The following is a 21,321-nucleotide window of genomic DNA, read 5'->3' on the forward strand; positions in this document are numbered from 1 at the left end:
GCGCTCTGCAATTCAAGCCATCACTACAGGATTTACGTTTCTGCACAGCCAAACAATGCTTCCCAGGATGATCAATCTTTGGAATCTCCTCAGATCACGTTCAAGTGCAACATCAAGGTGAGTTACATATCAGACAAACCAGACAAATCCATTCAAATCCATGTTCAAGGCCACGATTCGTGGCATGAATTTGAGCATAATCCAGCAAATGAGCTGACGAGGGATTTTATATCTAATATGCTTGCCAACACCAGAATAATCCCATTTTCGTTGAGAAATTTGCATTGGAAAAAACGGATTTATGACAAAGAATCAGTCCCCTTAATGTCAACAGATAGTGTTATAATCTCCGTGTTGGATGTTTGTCATAACATGGTCCGTGAATCAAGACGCAAGAAAATGTTTCTACTTGTGTTTATCAAGAAAGAAGTGATTGTGCCCCATGCTGAATATCTGGCAATGCTCAAGGCGAAGCAAGCGGAAGAAATTCTTCACCAGCTTGAAGATATGGTTCGGTTGCAGGCTCAGGGCTGGAGCTTCCAGCAAGCAGATTGGGAAAACATGGGTAATGTTATAAGACAAGCGGGACTTGGTGATTCGATAAGGAACGCTTTGGATTTAGCCAGGGAACGTGCTATAAGGGAGTCGAGTGAACAACAAGTGGTTAGGTTGGTGCCTGCAGCTGCAACATCGATTCAAGTCTTGGAAAAGGTCACCTGTGGTTCAGAAGAGAAGTGTTCAGTGTGTTTGGAAGAGATGTTAACTGGTTCTCAAGTGACTCAGATGCCTTGCTCCCACGTGTTCCATGGAGACTGCATTGTTCAGTGGTTGAAGACAAGTCATATGTGTCCGGTGTGCCGGTTCAAGTTGCCAACAACATAGTTTGTTCTTTTCTCTTCTGCATGTTCAAAATTTGTTTCAATATTGACATTAGAAGGTATCCTTTTCCTGATGTTTTTCAAAACTTAACACATATAGTGCAAAATTTTAAGCTTTTATCTATACTTTGTTGAAGTAAAACACAAGAATTCCTTTTTATCTGGGTGTCTTTTTGAAGAATGATCTGTTTTGCTCGTCACCTCAGCATCCCTGAGTGTTATGAGCTGCTGCGCCGCAGGCTGACCACTCCTTAAAGTTTAGGTTGTTTCTCTTTTGTTCAAACTTTTGTTAACATAGGTATAGAAACGATTAGGGTTACAATGGTAGAATTATACTTTCGTTTAACTTCATCAATCTTCTGGACTTGGTAACAAACAATTTCTTTTGATATAATCAATGAGAAAGTCCATTCTGCTTTTCAAGAAACATTAACCATTAGCATGTCTTCAAAACGCATATCAGGGGCAGTGCCTTCAAAAGAAGCTGTTAGAAGAAGAGGAAGAGCAATCTGAATTTCAAGCATGAGGTCAAAAATGAATGCCATGTTTTGCATGTCACCTTCCTCTTGCCTGGATTAGTGGTTTTATCAAAATGTATGACTTCAGCTGGAACTTTCTTTCCTATGTGTTTTAAGTTATCATTCACTATGTAACATAACCCTGTTTTAAGTATCAATGGTTTTGTGTCATAGTCAAAACATTGTATTGTGGTTGATGTGAACATGAATGTTGCTTGTCTATGGTTATTAGGTTTCTAAATGTTCATGTGTATATAGAAGGAGAGTTCCCATCAAAAATGGAAAAAGGAAAAAAAAGGAGAGTTGGTGCCTTTGCTTTCTTTCAAAAATTTATTAGTTTTCACATGTAATGTTCACTCTTTGTAGTGGATGCTTTAATAAATGCCTTGTTGATAAGTCTTTTTCCTCTGTCATTTAGAAGCTCCTAATCAATAGGAGGAAGATTTTTTTTTTACCATTATTTTAGGAAGAAGTTGCATACTGTTAACTGATTTTATGCCCATTTTATTATTTTCTTGTTACATGTACAACCTATAAGGCTAGCTTTTGGTAAATAAAGCATGTTTAGAACTCATCCTTATCCTTTCTTTGTATTGTCTAATCTGCTCCCTATTGTTTTATGTTCCTTACTTATTTGTTTTCTTTTATTTGGTATTAGAGCAAGGTTTTAAAAGTGTTATAGACAATATTCCTTGCAACAGCTAAAATTCTACACACTTTCTTATAGCTTCTGAGAATTTCGTCCAACCCTCCATTCCACATTTTGACGGTCATTATGACCGTTGGAGTATGTTGATGGAGAACTTTATGAGATCGAAAGAATACCGGCAAGTAGTTTCAGAAGGTATATCGCAATAGGCAGCAAGAGCAGTAGAAGCATAAAAAACAGAAGTAAAGGCGTTGAAATTGAAAGATCTAAAGATCAAAAATTATGTATTTCAGGCCAATGATTGTTCAATCTTGGAGACATTGCTTTGCAAAGACACCTCTAAGCACATATGGGACTCAATGAAGAAAAAGTACCAAGGTTCTGTCAAAACCAAAAGGCAACAACTTCAGGCACTTCGAACTGAGTTTGAAACCTTGAGGAAGAAGCCAGGTGAGACAATTACAGAATACTTCTCAAGACTAATGGCCATTGTTAACAAGATGAGGGTGCATGGCGATGCGTCAGAAGATGTGGTCATTTTAGAGAGGATTTTGAGATCACTGACACCAAAATATAACTTTGTTGTCTTTCCATAGAAAAGTCACATGATATTAGCTCACTATCCCTAAATGAGTTTCAGAGTTCGTTACGTGTTCATGAGCAGAAGTTGATCCAACTAGACCAAGTGGAGCAAGCTCTTCAAGTCTCTACTCAAGCAAGCAGGCTGATAGGAGCAAAAAAAAAATGGATACAAGAGTGTGCAAACAGATAATAATGCTCAAAGAAAGGAGAGAGGTCAAGGAAGATCTACTCAAACTAGTCACAAAGGAAAAGCAGGAAGCAAGGCACATTTTGAGTGCTACAGGTGTCATAAATTTGGCCATTACGAGTCAGAATGCAGAACAAATAGGTCAAAAAGCAAGGAAGAATCATCCAATTTTGCAGAACAGGAGGAAGAGATATCTTTGTTGATGGTCTGTCAAACAAAGGAGGAAACTGTCAAGGGCTTGTGGTACTTAGACAAGGGGTGTAGTAACCATATGAGTGGTAACAAAGAAGTTTTTTCAAGCTTGGACGAAACTTTCAGAGACAACATGAAATTTGGAGATAACACTAAAGTCTCTGTCATGGAGAAAGGTTAGGTCAAAATCAGAACAAAAGGGAATGCAATTCAAACAATCTCCAATGTACTCTTTGTACCAAATTTAAAGACCAACTTGCTGAGCATTGGACAACTACAAGAGAAAGGCTATGAAGTGATTATCAAGGATGGTATGTGCAAAATTCAAAATGACAAACTTGGACTAACAACACAAGTAAATATGACTGCCAAAAGAATGTTTCAACTTAATCTTAATTATATTGAGCAGTAATGTTTTACAGCTCAGTTGAGGAATACAACTTGGTTGTGGCATTTTAGATATGGCCACTTGAATCTTGGAAGACTAAAAATCTTACAACAGAAGAACATGGTGACTGGTCTTTCAACTTTTCAAATTTCTTCCAGCATTTGTGAAGATTGTGTCATTAGAAAGTAGCATAAGGTATCTTTTCCAAAAGGAAAGACACAGAGAGTAAGAGAAATATTAGAGATTATCCACTCATATATATGTAAACCTATCACTCCAACTTCAAATGGTGGAAAAAGCTACTGTGCAACCTTTATAGATGATCATAATAGAAAAACTTGGGTGTACTTTCTTGCAGAAAAATCAAAAGGATTTGAAACTTTCATGAAATTTAAAGCAATTACAAAAAATGAAGCAGGAAGGAGAATTCAGGTGCTACACATAGATAGAGGTGGAGAGTATGACTCACAAGATTTTTTAAAATTTTGTGAGTTACATGGCATAAAGAGACAGAAAACAGCAGCTTACAGTCCATAACAAAATAGAGTGAGTCAGAGGAAGAATCCAACAATCATGAACATGTTGAAAAGCTTGATGGTAAGGAGCAGAGTGCCAAAGAAATTTTGGCTTGAAGTAGCAAATTGGAGTGTGCACATTCTGAATAGAAGTCCAACATTGTCTGTGCAAAACATGACACCTGAAGAAGCATGGAGTGGAAGAAGACTTGATGTAAGTTATTTCAAAATTTTTGGTTGCATTGGTTATGCATACATACCAGATGAAAAAAGGAAGAAATTGGATGACAAAGGATAGAAGTGTGTGTGTTTCTTGGCATAGCAGATTGTACAAAAGCTTACAAACTCTACAATCCCACTATAAAGAAGATTGTAGTTAGTAGGGATGTGGTCTTTGAAGAAACAGAGTTTGCAATGGGATGAAGGGGGAGCAAGCAACATATATCTACAAGTCTCAATGATGAAGAGTAGACCAATGGTGAAGGAAAACAGCATAATATAGAACAAGCTAAAGAGGTTGAAACTACTAGTCAAAGCACAAGTACCCTTGACTAGAGAGTTAAAAGGCAACGAAGGAGGCTTGCTTGGATGGAAGATTATGAGGTAACTGGAGTTTGTCAAACAGATGAAACTTTGACTCATTTTTTTCTTGTTTACAGAATATGATCCAATTACCTTCGAGGAAGCTGTCAAGAAACCATAATGGTAGAAGGCAATGAATGAGGAGATATCAGCCATTAAAAGGAATAACACTTGGGAACTGAAAACATTGCCAAAAGGGCAGAAAAGTATTGGAGTGAAATGCTTGTTGAAGACCAAGCTGAAATAAAATGGAGAGATAGACAAACACAAAGCCAGACTTGTAACAAAAGGGTAAAAATAGGAGTATGGTGTTGACTATGAGGAAGTGTTTGCACCTGTTGTGAGGCATGATACAATCAGAATGATTTTGGGATTGCCATCTCAAAACCAATGGCCGATATATCAGCTTGATGTAAAATCAACATTTTTACATGGAGAGCTACAAGAAGAAGTATTTGTTGATCAACCTCCTGGCTATATCAAAACTGGTGAAGAACACTAGGAGTATAGACTGAAGAAGGCATTATATGGATTAAAGCGGGCACCTAGAGCTTGGTACAGCCACATAGATGCCTATTTTGCAAGAAAAGGCTTTCACAAATTCCCATATGAGTATACTTTCTACATCAGGTTTGATAAAGGTAATATTCTCATTGTTTGTCTATATGTGGATGACTTAATTTTTACTAGAAACAATGAGATTATGTTTGACAAGTTTAAAGAATCTATGATGAAGGAGTTTGACATGACTGATTTAGGAAGATTGCATTACTTCCTTGGGCTTGAGGTAGTTCAATCAGATAGTGAAATTTTTGTTTCTTAGAAAAAGTATGTGCAGGAAATGTTAGTTAAGTTTCAGATGGAGAAATGTAATCCAATTCTGATACCAGCTGATCCTAGCATAAAGTTAGACAAGGATCCAAAAGGAAAAGATGTTGATGGAACTTACTACAAATAAATAGTACGAAGTTTGATGTATCTCACAACAACTAGGCTTGATATAATGTATGCAGTTAGCCTTATCAACAGGTACATGGACAAACCTAAACAATCTCATCTCTTAGTAGCTAAACGAATTCTGAGGTATTTGTAGGGCACGACCAGCCATCATTTGTTGTACAAGAAAGGAGAAAATTCAATGTTGATAAGGTTTACAGACAGTGATTATGCAGGAGATCGAGATGATGGGAAGAGCACCACTAGATTTGTGTTCAAGTTGGGATCAAATGCTATATCATGGTCATCCAAGAAGCAGCCTATAGTAACTCTGTCCATTACAGAAAGCAGAGTTTGTTGCAGCAACAGCTTGTGCATGTCAAGCTATCTGGCTTAGGAAGTTGCTGGAAAAAATTTGTGCAAGCAAACAGAAGCTACTCCAGAATATTATGACAATAGCTCAACTATCAATTGTCAAAAAATCCAGTGTTCCATGGGAGAAGCAAACATATAGATGTAAGGTATCATTTCTTAAGAGACCTTACACATGACGGTATAATTGATGTGGTTTACTGCAAAGGTGGAGACCAAGCAGCAGATATTTTCACCAAAGCCTTAAAGAAGGAGAGTTTTCTCAAGTTCAGAGACATGCTTGGTATCTATTCATTAGAAGAATTTGAAGCCCTGTAAACTGTGTTTAAGGGAGGCATTGTTGGTCAGTCTTTTTACTCTGTCATTTAGGAACTCCTAGTCAACAGGAGGAAGATATTTTTTTACCATTATTTTAGGAAGAAGTTACAGACTGCTAGCTGATTTTGTGCCCATTTTATTGTTTTCTTGTTACATGTACAGCCTATATATAAGCTAGCTTTTGGTAACTAAGGCATGTTTAGAACTCATCCTTATCCTTTCTTTGTCTTGTCTAATCTGCTCCCTATTTTTTTTACATTCCTTACTTATTTGTTTTCTTTTATGCCTCTGTATCTTTGCTGGTGCGAAATGACTGTATATTAACCAGATTTTATGTTTAAAGGAGCCTTTTGAAGTTAAAAGGACACATGATCTTCATATATTTTGTTTCAATAAAAATAGCTCAATCGGTTACCGTTCCAGATAAAACTTCTAAAGCAATAAAATTTAATAATAAATGAGTAGCACAAGTCAAACTCCAAATGGTGTTTGAGTTACTTTTCTATTACATTACAATTGCCGGAATCCATCTTTGTTATATCTGTTGTTCTATTTTGGTCATAGCATAATTTTCTAGTCCAAGATTAGGTTCCTGGATGAGGAGCTTGGACTGCTATTAATAAACAAAAATGCTTACCAAAAATAATTGCCCTCCCCAAGTACCCCAATCCAGAGAAACATTATAGAAGCTGTACAGAAGAGGGGTCTCCAGTTGGCAACATTAATCGTAGAAGCTTAAATTAATTACCAAATCTATAATTTTAATATAATTTGGATACTAAATGTGTAAGTAATCCTTAAAAATATATTTTTTTTGTGAAAAATAATCCTTAAAAATATTTACTTTAGCCGTAATGCAAGTTCAAGTTGACCCAACTCCAAAGTAGACAAGGAAAAGGAAATACTAATGCAAATAGGAAATCCACCTTTCAAAAAAATAATAATAATAAAAAATAGGAAACCGACATCCTCCTCTACGAAGAAGATTAATAGAATAAAAGAAGGGACCAGCAATGCTTTCTTTCACTTTCTCAACCTAAATTTCTACTTTACCTTTCATCCCAAGGAACCAATGGCGCACTGCAATTCAAGCCATAACTACAGGATTTATGTTTCTGCACAGCCAAACAATGTTTACAAGGATGATCAATCTTTAGAATCTCCTCTGATCACGTTCAAGTGCAATATCAAGATGAGTTACTTATCAGACAAACCAGACAAATCCATTCAAAGCTATATTCAAGGCCACGATTCATGGCATGATTTTGAGCATCATCCAGCCAACGAGCTGACAAAGGATTTTATATCGAATATGCTTGCCAACACCAGAATAATCCCATTCTCGTTGAGAAATTTGCATTGGAAAAACCGGGTTTATGACCAAGAATCAGTCCCCTTAATGTCAACAGATGGTGTTATAACCTCCATGTTGGATGTTTGTGATAGCATGGTCAGTGAATCAGGACGTAAGAAATTTTTCCTGCTTGTCTTTATTAAGAAGGAAGTGATTGTGCCCCATGATGAATATCTGGCAATGCTCAAGGCGAAGCAAGCAGAAGAAATTCTTCACCAGCTTGAAGATATGGCTCGGTTGCAGGCTCAAGGTTGGAGATTCCAACAAGCAGATTGGGAAAACATGGCTAACGTTATAAGACAAGCGGGGCTTGGTAATTCGATAAGGAACGCTTTGGATTTAGTGAGGGAACGTGCTACAAGGGAGTCGAGTGAACAACAAGTGGTTAGGTTGGTGCCTGCATCTTCAACCTCGGTTCAAGCCTTGGAAAAAGTGACCTGTCATTCAAAAGAGAAGTGTTCAGTGTGTTTGGAAGAGATGTTAACTGGTTCTCAAGTTACTCAAATGCCTTGCTCCCATTTGTTCCATGGAGATTGCATTCTTCGATGGCTGAAGACAAGTCATGTATGTCCTGTGTGTCGGTTCAAGTTGCCAACAACATAGTTTTTTATGTACTTTTTATCCATCAATTTGTTCTATATAATCGCATTGGGTTTTAGCTAGTTTATTTTTCTTTCTTCTGAATGTTTAAAATTTGTTTCAATATTTCATCCGGATGTATTTCAAATTTTGACATATATAATACAAAATTTTAAGCTTTTATCTATAAGTTTATCTTTTTTTTGAACTGGATTTTTCTTTTTTATATTTTTTTTCGGATAAACCAGTAAAATACCAGATTTTTTTTTTATCTGATGTCCCCTGATGAACTGTTTCTTCGCCTCCACCAAACGACACCGTTCTTTCACTCTGTTTTCCTCACAGCCCCAAGCCTCATCCTTTTCAATCCAGCAACACAGACCTAAGCCTTCCACCGCTCAAAGCGCCATGCCACTCTTTAGCCTACGTCGTATTCTACTGCCATATTCCTGTCTCAGATCAAAAAGCAATCTTTCGAGCTTTTCGATTCTACACCCCGAATGCTCCCAAATGCCGAAATCTGAGAACTTTCTAGTCTAAAGAACAAAGCATGAAACCAGTCTATGGTTTCTTTAAAGAGTTTTCATCCTAGGTTTCTTCTTTGATTTTTTTTTATTTTTTCTGTGGTGCTAGGTTTCTGGGCTTTCTCTATCGCGGCTTTTGCTAGGTTTTTTTTTTTTTTTCCGAAACCAACCACCCTCCCTTCCAAAGAAATTTTTCGGCTCCCCATCAACAGAGAGAGCAGAAAGCTGTCCTCAAGGGTGCTGGGAGGTGGCACCGCACTCGTTTCTGCATATCTTTTGCCAACGAATTGAAAAATCCCTCGAACAACCCAAACCCCGTGTTTTCCACAACTCAAACCAAAATCCACTTTAAAAAGCTAATCTTTTCCCTTTTTATTCACCAAAAACCTCCTTTTGGATACCCCAAAATCATAACTATGTGAATGTGTACATGAAATGGAAGAAGATCCATTCTTTGACTCAATAGTGCACATCCATAAATCCATAGAGCTTAAACAATTATTCAACTCAAAAACTTCATTGCTAAAGACCCCAATGGTTGCATCCCATCTCTGCTGTATCAAAAGAGGCTTAGAATTTGATATTTCCATTAAGGTTGCTAGGTTCCTAAGGCAATACCCTTCAGTTTTTGAGGAGTTTAGAGGTCCTGAATACAATTTGCCTTGGTTTAGGTTGACCCCAGAAGCTGCCGAGATTGATGGAGAGGAGAAAAGGGTAATTGATGAATGCAAGGAGGATTTGAAGGATAGGTTGAAAAGGTTTATTTTAATAAGTAAAGATAAGGTTTTGCCTTTGAAGATTATTAAAGGAATGGAATGGTATTTGGGGTTGCCTGAAGGTTTTATTGGAGGATTCAAAAGGGAATCTTGATGAGTCTTTTAGGTTTATGGACATGGAAGATGGGTTAAAAGGATTGGCTGTTGAGAGTGAGGGGGAAAAAGTATTGTCTACAATGCAAAGAAATGCGATGAAAAATGGTGCGTATTTTGGTGGGGCAATGGAAGGAATTGAGTTTCCGATTTTTCCATCGAAAGGTTTACGGTTAAGGAGGAAGATCGAAGGTTGGTTAAATGAGTTTCAAAAACTTCCTTATGTTTCACCTTATGAGGATTTTTCACATTTAGATCCTAATAGTGATGTAGCTGAGAAAAGGGTTGTAGGGATTCTTCACGAGTTGTTGAGTTTGTTTGTTGAACACTCAGCACAAAGGAAGAAGCTTTTGTGTCTTAAGAAATATTTTGGGTTGCCACAGAAAGTTCATAAAGCATTTGAAAGGCATCCTCATATGTTTTATTTATCTTTTAAGAACAAGACTTGTACTGCAATTCTTAAGGAGGCGTATTGTGGTAAGTCTAGTATAGAGAGGCATCCATTGTTGGGAGTGAGGAGGAAATACATTCGATTGGTTAAAGAATCAGGTAGGATTTTGAAGAATAGAAAGACTAATAATCGGTTTATTGAGCAAGAAAAGTTGGAGAAGGATTTGGATTTGGATTCAGAGTCAGAAGACGGAACAGAGGTTCCTTTGTAAATTATGTTTCCATAATTTTTAAGTTAGACATGTGCAGGCTAACACAATAAGTTTGGGCAAGAGCTTCTCCTAGACAGTGATTAGAGCTTATGCTTATAGACTAGCCTTTCAGTGGCAGGGGATTTGTCTTAGCTAGACACTGGAACTAACAATAGTACTTAAAAAGTGGCAAGTCTTGGACCTGTTGGTGCATTTCAGCAGTTCTTTCATTGTGAAGGTACTTCCGAAAAGGTAGTTATTAGCATTGCCATGATATTATTAATGTCAAAATGTTTTCTTGCAGATGATGCTAACATGTACTTGTTCTATAAGTATTACTGGCAAATTTTAATATAGAAGAGGTTTCATCTCTTGTGATATTTAACCTATGTCTTCAATAGATGCTCTAGTTTAGTGCCTCAGTTTCTTTCCTGGTATAAATAACTGTAAACTGTTTATTGATTGTATTTGTGGTTCATGTCAAAATCTATCTAATTGGTGTCCATTTGGCCTGCCTTGCAGAGCAACAAGAACAAGAAAAAGCAGCTGAAGGACGATCATTCCATTGAAGATTAGAATTACATTGACTAGTTTAACCATTTTGATCATCAAATGACTTTGAATGGCAGTTTGTTGAATCATCCAACAAAACAGTCGCAGGAAACTAGTGTGTTCTTCAGTAGTGAATTGGCCAACAGTAAAAAGCTTAAAAATCATTTTGAGACTGAAAAATGATGCTCCTTCCTTCTGTATCTATTGTCCATGCCTGAGATGAAGCATTGCTTCCCTGGTATCATGATCTGCCAAGTATTTTTGGTTCACTGGGATTCTGAAATGCTAGCAGAAGTCAAAACTCCCAAGTTAACCAAATCCTGTCAGCTACATCTGGTATATATGTCAGGTTGAGATGTCAAACTGTTAGCGTCCAAATATAGATTTGCATATCTTGCTGAAGTCAACAAAAAAAAAAAAAAACCACTAATGCATGCGTCAGGGATTTTCATTTTCAACCTTACTTAATTCCCTTCATTGACAAGTTTGTGCAGTGGGGAGTACATGAAACTTAACCATGAATCCATTGACCTGACATATTATAATGTTTTGATTTCTAACTTGGATACCTGCAAAGTCAATTCTCTTCAACATGTAAATTAGAATAGAATGCCACTCTGGACAACTTAAGACATGAATTAGTAAATCAGTAAAAATATAGTTTCCCATCCCAATTCAAAATCCAGACAAAGATAATAAATTTTTTTTCATATATATATATATATATGATTGCTGATTATAACATAAAGGGTATGCTTAGTTCAGGACAGATAATAAAAATTTTTTCATATATATATATATATATATGATTGCGAATTATAACATAAAAGGGTATGTTTAGTTGGGGAGAATAACATTTATTCTGATATTTGGTTTGCAGAATGGTTATCTTTTGAAATTTTAAAATAAAAAATTTCAAATTAAAATTAGGGGTATTTCCATGAAAAATGGTATGCTATTTTTTTTTTTTGGAAAATAAAATTTGTTATGTTTGAGTTGTAAAGCCAATAAAGAACAATGTAAGACGCCAGGATTGTTGAGATGCTGTTTGGTTGCATATTTGACAATTGTCAAAATATTAGGCACATCTTAATGTTTTTAATTTACCTAATATGTAACGTTATGTTAGGTATATTTAGTTTTCAAAGGGCGTCTTTTTGGACTCTTCCAATGGACACAACATAACATAGGAGAACTAGACAAGGATGAGGCTTCGGACCATATTAGTATAGGCCGGCATCACTCTACCTTCCACGTATCCTCTTTTTCCTATACTTGAAAAAACTGATTTTTCTCTATTATTATTTATATAATATTGGAAAAAAATTTTAAGTAAATATTTGTATTTTATTTTGAATTAAATAAATTTATTAATTATTGTTAATAAAAATATTATATTATAATAACAAATAATTTAACATGTGTTTTTTTACCTTCTAAATGAACGTCTCTTTAATATAAAATTACAATTAACAATTTGATTAACAATATTGTTAATTATAAAAAAAATTTAAATTTAAAATAAAAATATTAACTGAACATAATGAAAAATAAAAAATTTATTTAAAATTTTTAAATAATTCAAATAACTTGATGAAGAGCAAAGGGCGGCGGGGCCCAATACTCAAATCAATTGGGGCCCACAAACCCAAAGAGTATAGAAGATAAGTATAAAAGGCTTTGTTTCTGACTTCGGCTTCTGATATTTTTCTCGCCTCTCTCTCTCTCTCTCTCTCTCTCTCCTTCGCAGTCTTCGTTGCTATCATTTATTTCAGGTAAGTTTCTATTTTTTTTCTTTACATAAAATTTTTATTTCCATTTTTATTTAAAGATTCTATTCTTATTCCTAATAGTAGTTCTCTTATCTATAAACAATAATTGGATTTTTCTGAATTTTGTTGTTCATGTATTTTTCAATTGTTTTTGTTTCCTCTTTTATCCGTTAGAATTTTTGTATGTATATTCGTAAAAGTACATGGAAACCTATAAGTGTTCAGCGAATTTTTGTTGGAATGAGAACAAATTTTTGTATAGGTACCTTGGAAACGTCGTATATAGCGATATTTACGAAAAATCGAGGATAGTTTATTCAGTAAATATGTGAAAGAATCGAATCGAGAGGATAACATTAAACTAGGATGGAATTGGTTGGTCTTAAGTTAGTTTTGAAACTTGCAGTATAAGATGTGAGAAAAAAAGAAAATCAATAATTAATGAGATTGTATGTAATCTTTTTGTATACATGTAAGCGGAATTTGAATCCAAAATCTCTCAGTTATTAAAAAAAAATAATTTTGTTAATTGGATTAATTATATCTCAATTATGTAATATCATTGAAATTTAGACAGAAATCTCGAGTTGAAAATCATTCAAATTGCTGAAAATGTAATATATAGTAAGGTGTAAGATTATCGTCAAATATGCTGGCATGATAAAAACCATTAAATTTTGTGATTGAAATTCATTATAAGCATTAATTTTCACTCATGCACCAGGTAACACCAGGAAACTCTTTTAATAGATAGAAGATTTGTAACTTAATTATAACTTCAAAGCAATTATATTGCACATGTTATAGGCTTTTGTAATAATTTTGGAATTTTTTCCATGGTTATTATCCGAATCCAAATTAAGTTTGTAGCATGTTTAGGTCTTTGAATACAAGACCAAGATGCATCCACCTAACTTTTCCCAATTATTATTTCTAATCACTTTGTAAATACATTTCCTTCGTATTTAAACATAGCATAACTAGTATTTAAAAAAATTACACATAGAAAAAGCAACTTGAAGTCAAGAATAATCCCAAACAAATTCAGCCATTCTCCTCTCTTTTTACCTTGTACTAGTCAAATCTCCAATAGACCCCACAGAGCAATAACTACATGCTTGGTAGTAATAATAGTAAAGATTTGATTGTTTCAAGGTAATAAGAGAGGGAGTGAAAAAAAGAAAAGTAAGAAAGAAGGAGAGATTTCAATGTTCAAATATGCCAAAATATCTCAGAAAAGAAAAAGAAAGTCCATTTTTTCTTCCCGTAAAATTTTCTTTCTTCTTTTTCATCATTTGCTTGGATTCCTAGGTGATTTCTGTGAATTTGCATATATGAATTGGAAAATAGTGTGTTGGGTTGGTTTTCTGTTTGATGAATTTGTTTTGGATTGGAAGATTGGTTTTGTTAAGAATTTGGAGTTTGGCATTAGTGTTTTTGTTGTTTTCTTGTTCCGGGTTGTATGTCTTACAAGCAATGATTGCTTTCTCTCTCTTCTTTTTTTTTGGTTTTTTTGTGTGCTTCTTGAATCTATGTTAAGAGATTTCTGTGTTAGTTTCTTTAGGCTTTGTATATGTATATTTTCCTGATTTGGGATGGTTGATATTATCATATGCTAATTATGATTAATTTACTTCTATGTTCTTGTCCTCAGAAATTCATTTGGGGGAGTATATCAATTAAGGCAGAACGTGCACGGTGTTCTCTTATAAATTTTACCAATGATTACATATGATATAGATCCTGATGTTCTTCGCTGGGGTCTCCAAGATCTACAAGTTTGTGTATTTAGCCATTCTGGTGCCAGTGGTAGTGTTGCTCAATATGAGAGAGACAATAGCCAAACTGGGTATATTGGAGAGGGTTATTATGAACCAGAACGTATAAATGTAGAGAATGATGCGGTAATTGCACATGCCCTTCAAGAGGAACTCTCTCGAGTTGCTGCTGCTGAGGCATCTGGATCTACTAATCCTGGCCAAGATTCTATTCTTGCCCAAGATTGGTTTGGCTTTCCTGGAAGACAACATAGTTCTGGTAGTGGGAATTTCGTATGTTGCCATTGTGGCTAAATGATTATGTTGGCTTTTTATTAATTTAATATTGTTACCTATCGTGTATAGATCATGAAGATGTTAGGAAAATTGTAGAAGATCCTAACCAAACTGAACGGTGCACAAATGAAGTTAATCATGGGAAGAGGGATTTAAGTGATCATAACATAAGTAGATGTGAGCCAGGTGGTGACTCTGGCATGGGAGACAAAGATTTTCTGGGTGAAGACATGTTGTGTATAGATAACATTGATGAGTCATCTGCTCTTGATGGTGAAGTCGAGAAGAGGTTGAATGACATGGTTGCTATTCCCGTAAGTACAAGTCCTGGAAAATTGCATTATTTATTAGGATTTGAAGGATTTTCTTGTTAAATTTTAATTGAAGTTCCTCTGCAGTGCAGTGGCAGCGTCATTTCGCACATTATTTTCTTTAACCTTTTAGTTGATTTTATTTGTTAATATAATTTTGATGAAGTCCTTGTGTTTTCAATCTCTTTTGTGAGGAATGAAATATGACGAATTGATCATGGTAACCCAATCAAGTGTTCTGCATCATTTGCAATCTTAAACAAGATGTTCTTCAAATAAAATAATGCCTGTTCTGACTTCATTCCTTTTGTTTTGTGGAAGTGTTGGGTTAAATTCTTGTTTATAATTTTTAATTGCTTCTGTTAGAGGAATTCTTGTCTATGAAAGCTATAAGATTTGCCTTATCCTTCTTTCGCTCCCTATGTATTGAAAAAAGAAGGCTGGATATATTTAAATTTAACGAAAATTATAATTTGTTAATTGGTTACAAATTTTTCTAATGAATGTTATGAACTTGGTTGAGTTGGTGTACACTCTTTTGGTAAACAATGTTTTATTTTAATGGAATGATTAGGGATCATCACATGTTAAAATTAATTCATTTGTTTATAATTTCTTAACATAAAATTCAAGCATTAAAGTTTAGTAGGTTGACACTGCTTGAAGTGTCTCAAGGTTCACCATTAAGTTGCATCTACTGATGCAAAAAGGCAAACTTCGATTTGTGCTTATGGATGTGATTTCTTCACCTTTTACCCTATAACATTGTGTTGTATCAGAATTGACTTTGCTAATTTTATGATATGTATCGTGCAGCATGTACCTAAAATTAATGGTGAAATACCATCGGTTGATGAAGAGATATCAGACCATCAAAGGCTGCTTAATAGGTTTGGCTCAAAATATTCTCTATTTTATCTGATTCTCTTATGTTTTTGTGGCAAATAAACTTCACCACCCCGAACTTTGGGGTTGGTTTCGTTTTATATCCTAAATTTTCATATTTCGAGAATTAACATCCCAAACTATGATCCAATTCCAGGGTTAGCAATTTGAAGAAAACCCTTTAAAATGATATAAGCGCATCTGCATATCAGGCAACTAGGGTACTATGACAAGTTGCACATTATTATGTGGTCTAACAAAAGACTAAATGACTCTCATTTAGAACCTCATATAGCTCTAAACACTCCTTGGTTCAAATCTAATCTCCCCTACCTAGCGTCTACTTTGCTTTTTCTCTTTTTGATATCATAGCGTTACCCCTAATTTTTTGTGAGAACTTAACTTTTAGACTCCATAATTGAAATTGCCGGTGGTTCTGACCATCAGTCATAAAATTCTTAAAAGAAGCTTCTTGTTGAATTTTGATAGCAACCTTAAAAATTAGGTTACCTCAAATTTATGCAGTGCTAGAATTTAAAAGCTTGTGAAACTAACAGCTCTGGAACAAAATAAGAACCATTTGAGTTTAGTCATCCACTCTGTATATTCAAATGATATTCCTTTTGCATTACATTATAAATAACTCACAATGTCTATTGAGAAAAGTCTCACCTATCAATAGTTAGCTGAGCTCATTAAGCTCAGTTGGATTCACTAGAAATATGTCCAGTTGCTTTAGGTTTCCATTCTTGAGGTAGTGGGAAATTAAGTAATGATAAAAGAAAAAAATGTTCAATTTAAATATATTTTAATGAGGATTGAAGACGACGGAAGCTATTTAACCAGCACGTTTGGCATTTTCTATGAGGTTGCCCATGTATGGATCCATCTTGGTAAATAGTTCTGCTTCTTTTTGAAGGGGTCTTTTGTACCTCATTCCCTTCTATAAGATATCAAGGTGTGGTTGAGCACGTGTATTTTGTTTACAATGAGAAATTCACTTGTTTAAGGTTTTTTTTTTTTAATTCTTTAAAATATTTTAACTCTTGTATCAGGATCCATTTGGTAAGTCATTGCTCCATTGCCATAGAATTTCCTCTCCCCATTCAACTGTTTTTTTTCCTCTTCTATAGACTTGCCATTCAATTTTGGCATCTAGTGAGTTGTTCTTGCTTAACCATTTCTTGTTTCTTCTTCTCCATTTAAAAAAAAAAAAACTTTTGCAGTTAAGTTATTGGGTTATGTTTGTTTTAGTAATACACTCAATCTTATGAATGTTGGGTTTTAATTACATATTTAATTTGAATTTATTATTGTATATTTCAGGTTGCAGTTGTATGGTCTGGTTGAGAATAAGGTTCAAGGTGATGGTAACTGTCAGGTTGGTTTTTACTTAATTCTCTAACAGAAAGATACATGATATTGCATGTTAACATGCGCAGGTGTTTTCTTTGCTGAATTGTAGTGAGACATAGATGCAAGTGATTGAAAGGGGTCCTAATTGAAATAAACATGTTGGATGAAGATACTATATAAAAATTTTCATGCTAATTTCGTGGGTTTATGGTGACTCTTAACTATTTTATAATCTTTATGGTAGTTGAATATAGTGTCTGAGTCATTGTTACCAGGTACGTGGTACGGGTTTGGGGATGAGGCACATGGATTAAGTTTTTCCTGGTATGATGGGGGTAGTTTTAATTGGTTTGTTATTTTGGGTCGTGGTACATTGTAAGGTACTTGTGGGACTGTATTTACTTTAAAAGATTATAGGTGTTTCTTTTTCAATTACGCAAATATATTATAGTATGAACATATAAGTTTATAAATATTTTTTTAAGCAACTATTTTCATGATTGTAAGAAAATAACAATGAATATTACTTTTAAATCACTTTTTTATAAAGAGAAGAAGTAACAATAGTAAAGTTTTGTAGTAGTTTTGTTCCCTCTTTACTCTCCGAATAATGTCAGTCAATTTATTTAATTACCAATAAATAGAGGAAATACTGGGAATGAATATTGTATATAAATGGACCAATGATAATAATAATCCTAAAACAAAACCCCCCTTTTTTTTTTTTGAAAGATAAAACGAAACCCACTTAACATAGAATATAGATCAAAATACTAAATCATTTTAATTTTAAAGTGGACATGTTCTCTCTTGTTGCATGGCCTCTGTATGCCTATGCAGCCCACCGTTTTTAATCTTTTTGCCTGGAATCAACCTTTGAGTTTCCAGATTCTTCCATTCTTTTTATATTTTAAAATTTTTTGACATGTCAATATTTCTTCTTTTGCATTTGAAAACATGCATTTACCTTTCTCTCTTCATTGTTTCTCCATTGTGCCTCTTTCTTCCTTCTTCTCTTGCTCATTTCAAACTTCTTTTCATTCTATTTAACCCATCAATTTGGGTCCATGATTTTGGCAATCCAGGTCATGTACCCAAACAAACTGGGGCAGAAAAGACCCATGATCTGGAGCATACAAATTGGATTACCAATCCAGGGGGTAGTAGTGATTTTGGTGACTATGGTCTGCGTACAATAATTTTCAGATGGTGCTATCGTGTCCTCTAGCAATCACTTGTGTTAGACCGAACCTTCCTGTTATTTATCTGTTGTGGATAATATGAATTTTCATTTGCCATTGTTGCATTGCGTTGTCTACATCTAAGTAACTTGAGAACTTAATGGATGTGGTGAGAATACATAGTATTCATTTGCCAAAATTTTACTCCAAGTTTATGTAGAGGCTTCTAAGGAAGGCAATGAAAATGGAAAAAAATACCATTTCCATTTGTCTTCCTTTGCCATTATTTTCTACTTGGCAGAAAGACTGCATGCTTTCAAATCGTTGCGCGATAGGTATGGTTGTTCCTCTGGTTGTTGGTTATTGATATTATGCATCCAAGAAAAACCCTAACACATGGAAACATATATATGTACATATAACTATGGGAATTAGTCTACGGTTTTTGGTTTCAGCAGTGACAATTTCCAATTGAATTTATGTGTCGTTCACCAGATTTAGGACTTATTTTTCCAAGAATATCATCAATGATTGATGCTTAACTATTGATTTATTAATTGAACTTGATGACCGTAGAGCCTGACTTGTAATTTTGAAGTCAACTGTGTCAATGCCTTAAGTGATTCCTTTTATTTTATATGTTCCAGTTTCGTTCTTTATCAGATCAACTTTACCGTTCTCAAGATCACCACAGGTTTGTGAGGCAGCAAGTTGTTTCTCAGGTTGGTTGGCATGTCCGTAGGTACATTTTATCTAGTTTTATCTAGTCAATTGAAGTCCTTTGGTGGCATCTTTCAATCTGTTAGTCTAATGATTTTTTTTTTCTCTTGATATGTTGATTTCATTAGCTTAAATCAAATCCAGAGATTTACAAGGGTTATGTTCCAATGGCTTACGGCGACTATTTGAAGAAAATGAACAAGTAAAAATGTTTCCGTGCTACTTTAGTACTAAAAATGTTTTAAGAACATTTTCATGCTTATAATAGTTATTTACATTGATGAAGCAGGAATGGTGAATGGGGTGATCATGTTACATTGCAAGCAGCTGCAGATACGGTATGGTCAACTACCAAACCTTTTTTATTTCTAACATGATTTAACGTTAGTTCTTTTTCCAACTGATTGCTGGATTTAAAGTATTTTAGTATAGACCATAAATTTTGTACCACCATAAGGCTTAAACTTTGGCAATATATGAGAACTGATTTTTGTTCACATTATTTTTTTAGGAAATGTTCGCTGTTTAAGTTTTAAATGCATGCTTGTTTTCTAAAAGAAGTATTAATGTTAAGCTATACCTGTGTGGGTGAACTTTGTTACCACAATTAGTTTGTGGTTTTCTAAGATTGGAAAATTATATGAGAGCAATATGTTATTCCTTGCCTAAAAACTTGACAATGGCCACAAATTTGTGGGTTGAGGTAAGGCAACAAAATAGATGATTTATAATTATTCATGTGATACTGTTTCCTATTGTTTAAGATTTTAAACGTTCATCAGATTGGGTAATAAAATGTCTCATAGCACAATAACATTTTTTTATCAAGCAATTTCAAGTTCTATTTTATCAAATAATGGAGGACTTTTATTTGTATTTTCTTTAAGACATTTACTTATTGTAAAGCGGAATAGGTTGTAGGTTCATGTGTGGTATGCTTGAGAAGTTGCTGAAGAGATGTGTGATTGTTACAAATATAACTAAACAACATTAAAGCACGTAACATTTCATATCTTGCATTACTTTTGCAACGCTAGTGTTTTGCTTATTTTACGTGGACTATTGAATAGATGATTAATGTAAATTTGCTGTTTGTTTGCAGTATGGGGTGAAGATATTTGTATTAACTTCATTTAAGGATACATGTTATATCGAGATCCTTCCACATCGTCAAAAGTCTCAACGAAGTAAGATATATTGATGCTTTTCATCTTTTTTCATTTTTTGGTATAATATTGGAAATGGAGCATTAATATATGAGAAAACAAAAAACCCAGAGATGAGTTGTTCAGATATATCATTAGATTTTAAACTTTTAAGGCTAGACTCAATTTACAATACTTGTCGCATGCTTATCACAACATTTTTTGGAATAAAACAGAAAAAGCACAAATCAGATAAATGTAAGAGAAGCATGTCTATACGATCATGAAGCTTGTGAATGGTGTAGGTTGTTGAATTCATGGATCACCCATTCTTCCTGAACTTTGTATAACTTAGTTTTGGATAGCAGTTCATGTTTCCCAATATTTGAGAAGCAGATACACTTGTGATAGGGTCAGAGTTTTGCTATATTTTATTTTTCATGTCATGGTCCAAATTTTTTGTCTTTGAATTTGTACAAACTAGTGCTTTTTGACTTCTTTGCTTTAGATGGAAATGATAATATTCTAGTTTTTAGCTAAGACCGAAACTTGCCAATCGAATATGATGAAGGAATTCTTTGCCTCTTAAAATTGGCTATGGCTGTTCTAGTTGCTGGTTTTATGTACTTGCTTCCATGTAACCTGCTCATGAATTATCACTTTTGCAGTTATATTCTTGAGTTTCTGGGCTGAGGTGCACTATAATTCGATTTATCCTGAAGAAGGTAAGCTTACCCAGCAAAACGCATTTATTAAAACACGAGTTGCTATTCCCAATGTGGAAGAGACTGTTTAAGTTATTGTATAATCATGTTCATGTTGTTTTTTATTTCCAGAACTGCCTATGTTAGAGAGTAAGAAAAAGAAGAAATGGTGGATTATTTGAAGTTACGAGGATTGCTTGCGATGGCAAACTCATAACATTGCACCTGGTGGAGTTTCCATTGGGGGTTAGGGCTACCTTTGATAGTCAGTAGCATCTCTCTTTCTATCTTTGTACATGCCATGTAATTTCTTTGATGTATATAGATAGGACCTTGTGACACTTTTTTCTTATTTTTTCTTCTTTAAAATCGGCAATAGGGCAATAGCATTTGATTGTAAATAAATTTCTAGTGATTTCTTCAATTGATTGATTGATTCATTTTATACATTTTTAGTATATTAAGGGCACATGATTATTAATAGAAAAATTTTCGTATACGTCACAAGATCATTATTTTTTATTTATAAAGAGATTAACCTGATAGAACATGTAACA

General features: G+C 34.4%; 2 protein-coding genes and 1 pseudogene across 3 annotated transcripts; all 3 read left to right on the forward strand.

Annotated features, from left to right (window-relative positions):
- The first annotated feature begins 9,007 nt into the window (after window positions 1–9,007).
- Window positions 9,008–11,262, forward strand: LOC110425299 (protein WHAT'S THIS FACTOR 9, mitochondrial-like). Of its 2 annotated transcripts, none has more exons than XM_021440176.2 (2): window positions 9,008–10,336; window positions 10,607–11,227. In XM_021440176.2, the coding sequence occupies exon 1, from the start codon at window positions 9,461–9,463 to the stop codon at window positions 10,103–10,105; it is 645 nt and encodes a 214-aa protein (XP_021295851.2). In that variant the 5' UTR covers window positions 9,008–9,460; the 3' UTR covers window positions 10,106–10,336; window positions 10,607–11,227. The 2 variants fall into 2 exon arrangements, with proteins under 2 accessions (XP_021295851.2, XP_089641205.1); XM_089785079.1 differs by having other exon boundaries at window positions 9,102–10,322; window positions 10,607–11,262.
- LOC149526629 (protein WHAT'S THIS FACTOR 9, mitochondrial pseudogene) lies at window positions 9,010–9,444 on the forward strand (annotated as a pseudogene).
- Window positions 11,263–12,335: 1,073 nt separating the features above from the next.
- On the forward strand, window positions 12,336–21,263 carry LOC110425067 (Cysteine proteinases superfamily protein). Its single transcript, XM_021439854.1, has 11 exons — window positions 12,336–12,411; window positions 14,063–14,445; window positions 14,532–14,776; window positions 15,590–15,663; window positions 16,985–17,039; window positions 18,843–18,917; window positions 19,044–19,117; window positions 19,205–19,253; window positions 20,018–20,102; window positions 20,729–20,785; window positions 20,897–21,263. Exons 2-11 carry the CDS (start codon window positions 14,130–14,132, stop codon window positions 20,944–20,946), a joined length of 1,080 nt encoding a protein of 359 aa, XP_021295529.1. The 5' UTR covers window positions 12,336–12,411; window positions 14,063–14,129; the 3' UTR covers window positions 20,947–21,263.
- Window positions 21,264–21,321: the final 58 nt, after the last annotated feature.

The sequence above is a fragment of the Theobroma umbraticum genome, unplaced genomic scaffold (assembly GCF_002168275.2).
Source record: "Theobroma umbraticum cultivar Fairchild unplaced genomic scaffold, ASM216827v3 scaffold_81.0, whole genome shotgun sequence".
NCBI classification, from domain to species: Eukaryota; Viridiplantae; Streptophyta; class Magnoliopsida; order Malvales; family Malvaceae; genus Theobroma; species Theobroma umbraticum.

What these genes read in the sequence shown, in the direction of transcription:
- LOC110425299 (XM_021440176.2), top strand. Translation starts at nt 9,461, where the DNA reads ATGGACATGGAAGATGGGTTAAAAGGATTGGCTGTTGAGAGTGAGGGG.
- LOC110425067 (XM_021439854.1), top strand. Translation starts at nt 14,130, where the DNA reads ATGATTACATATGATATAGATCCTGATGTTCTTCGCTGGGGTCTCCAA. An exon ending in AAGGTGATGGTAACTGTCAG is followed by an intron (nt 17,040 to 18,842) that starts GTTGGTTTTTAC and finishes TATATGTTCCAG; the next exon opens with TTTCGTTCTTTATCAGATCA. An exon ending in TATTTGAAGAAAATGAACAA is followed by an intron (nt 19,118 to 19,204) that starts GTAAAAATGTTT and finishes TTGATGAAGCAG; the next exon opens with GAATGGTGAATGGGGTGATC.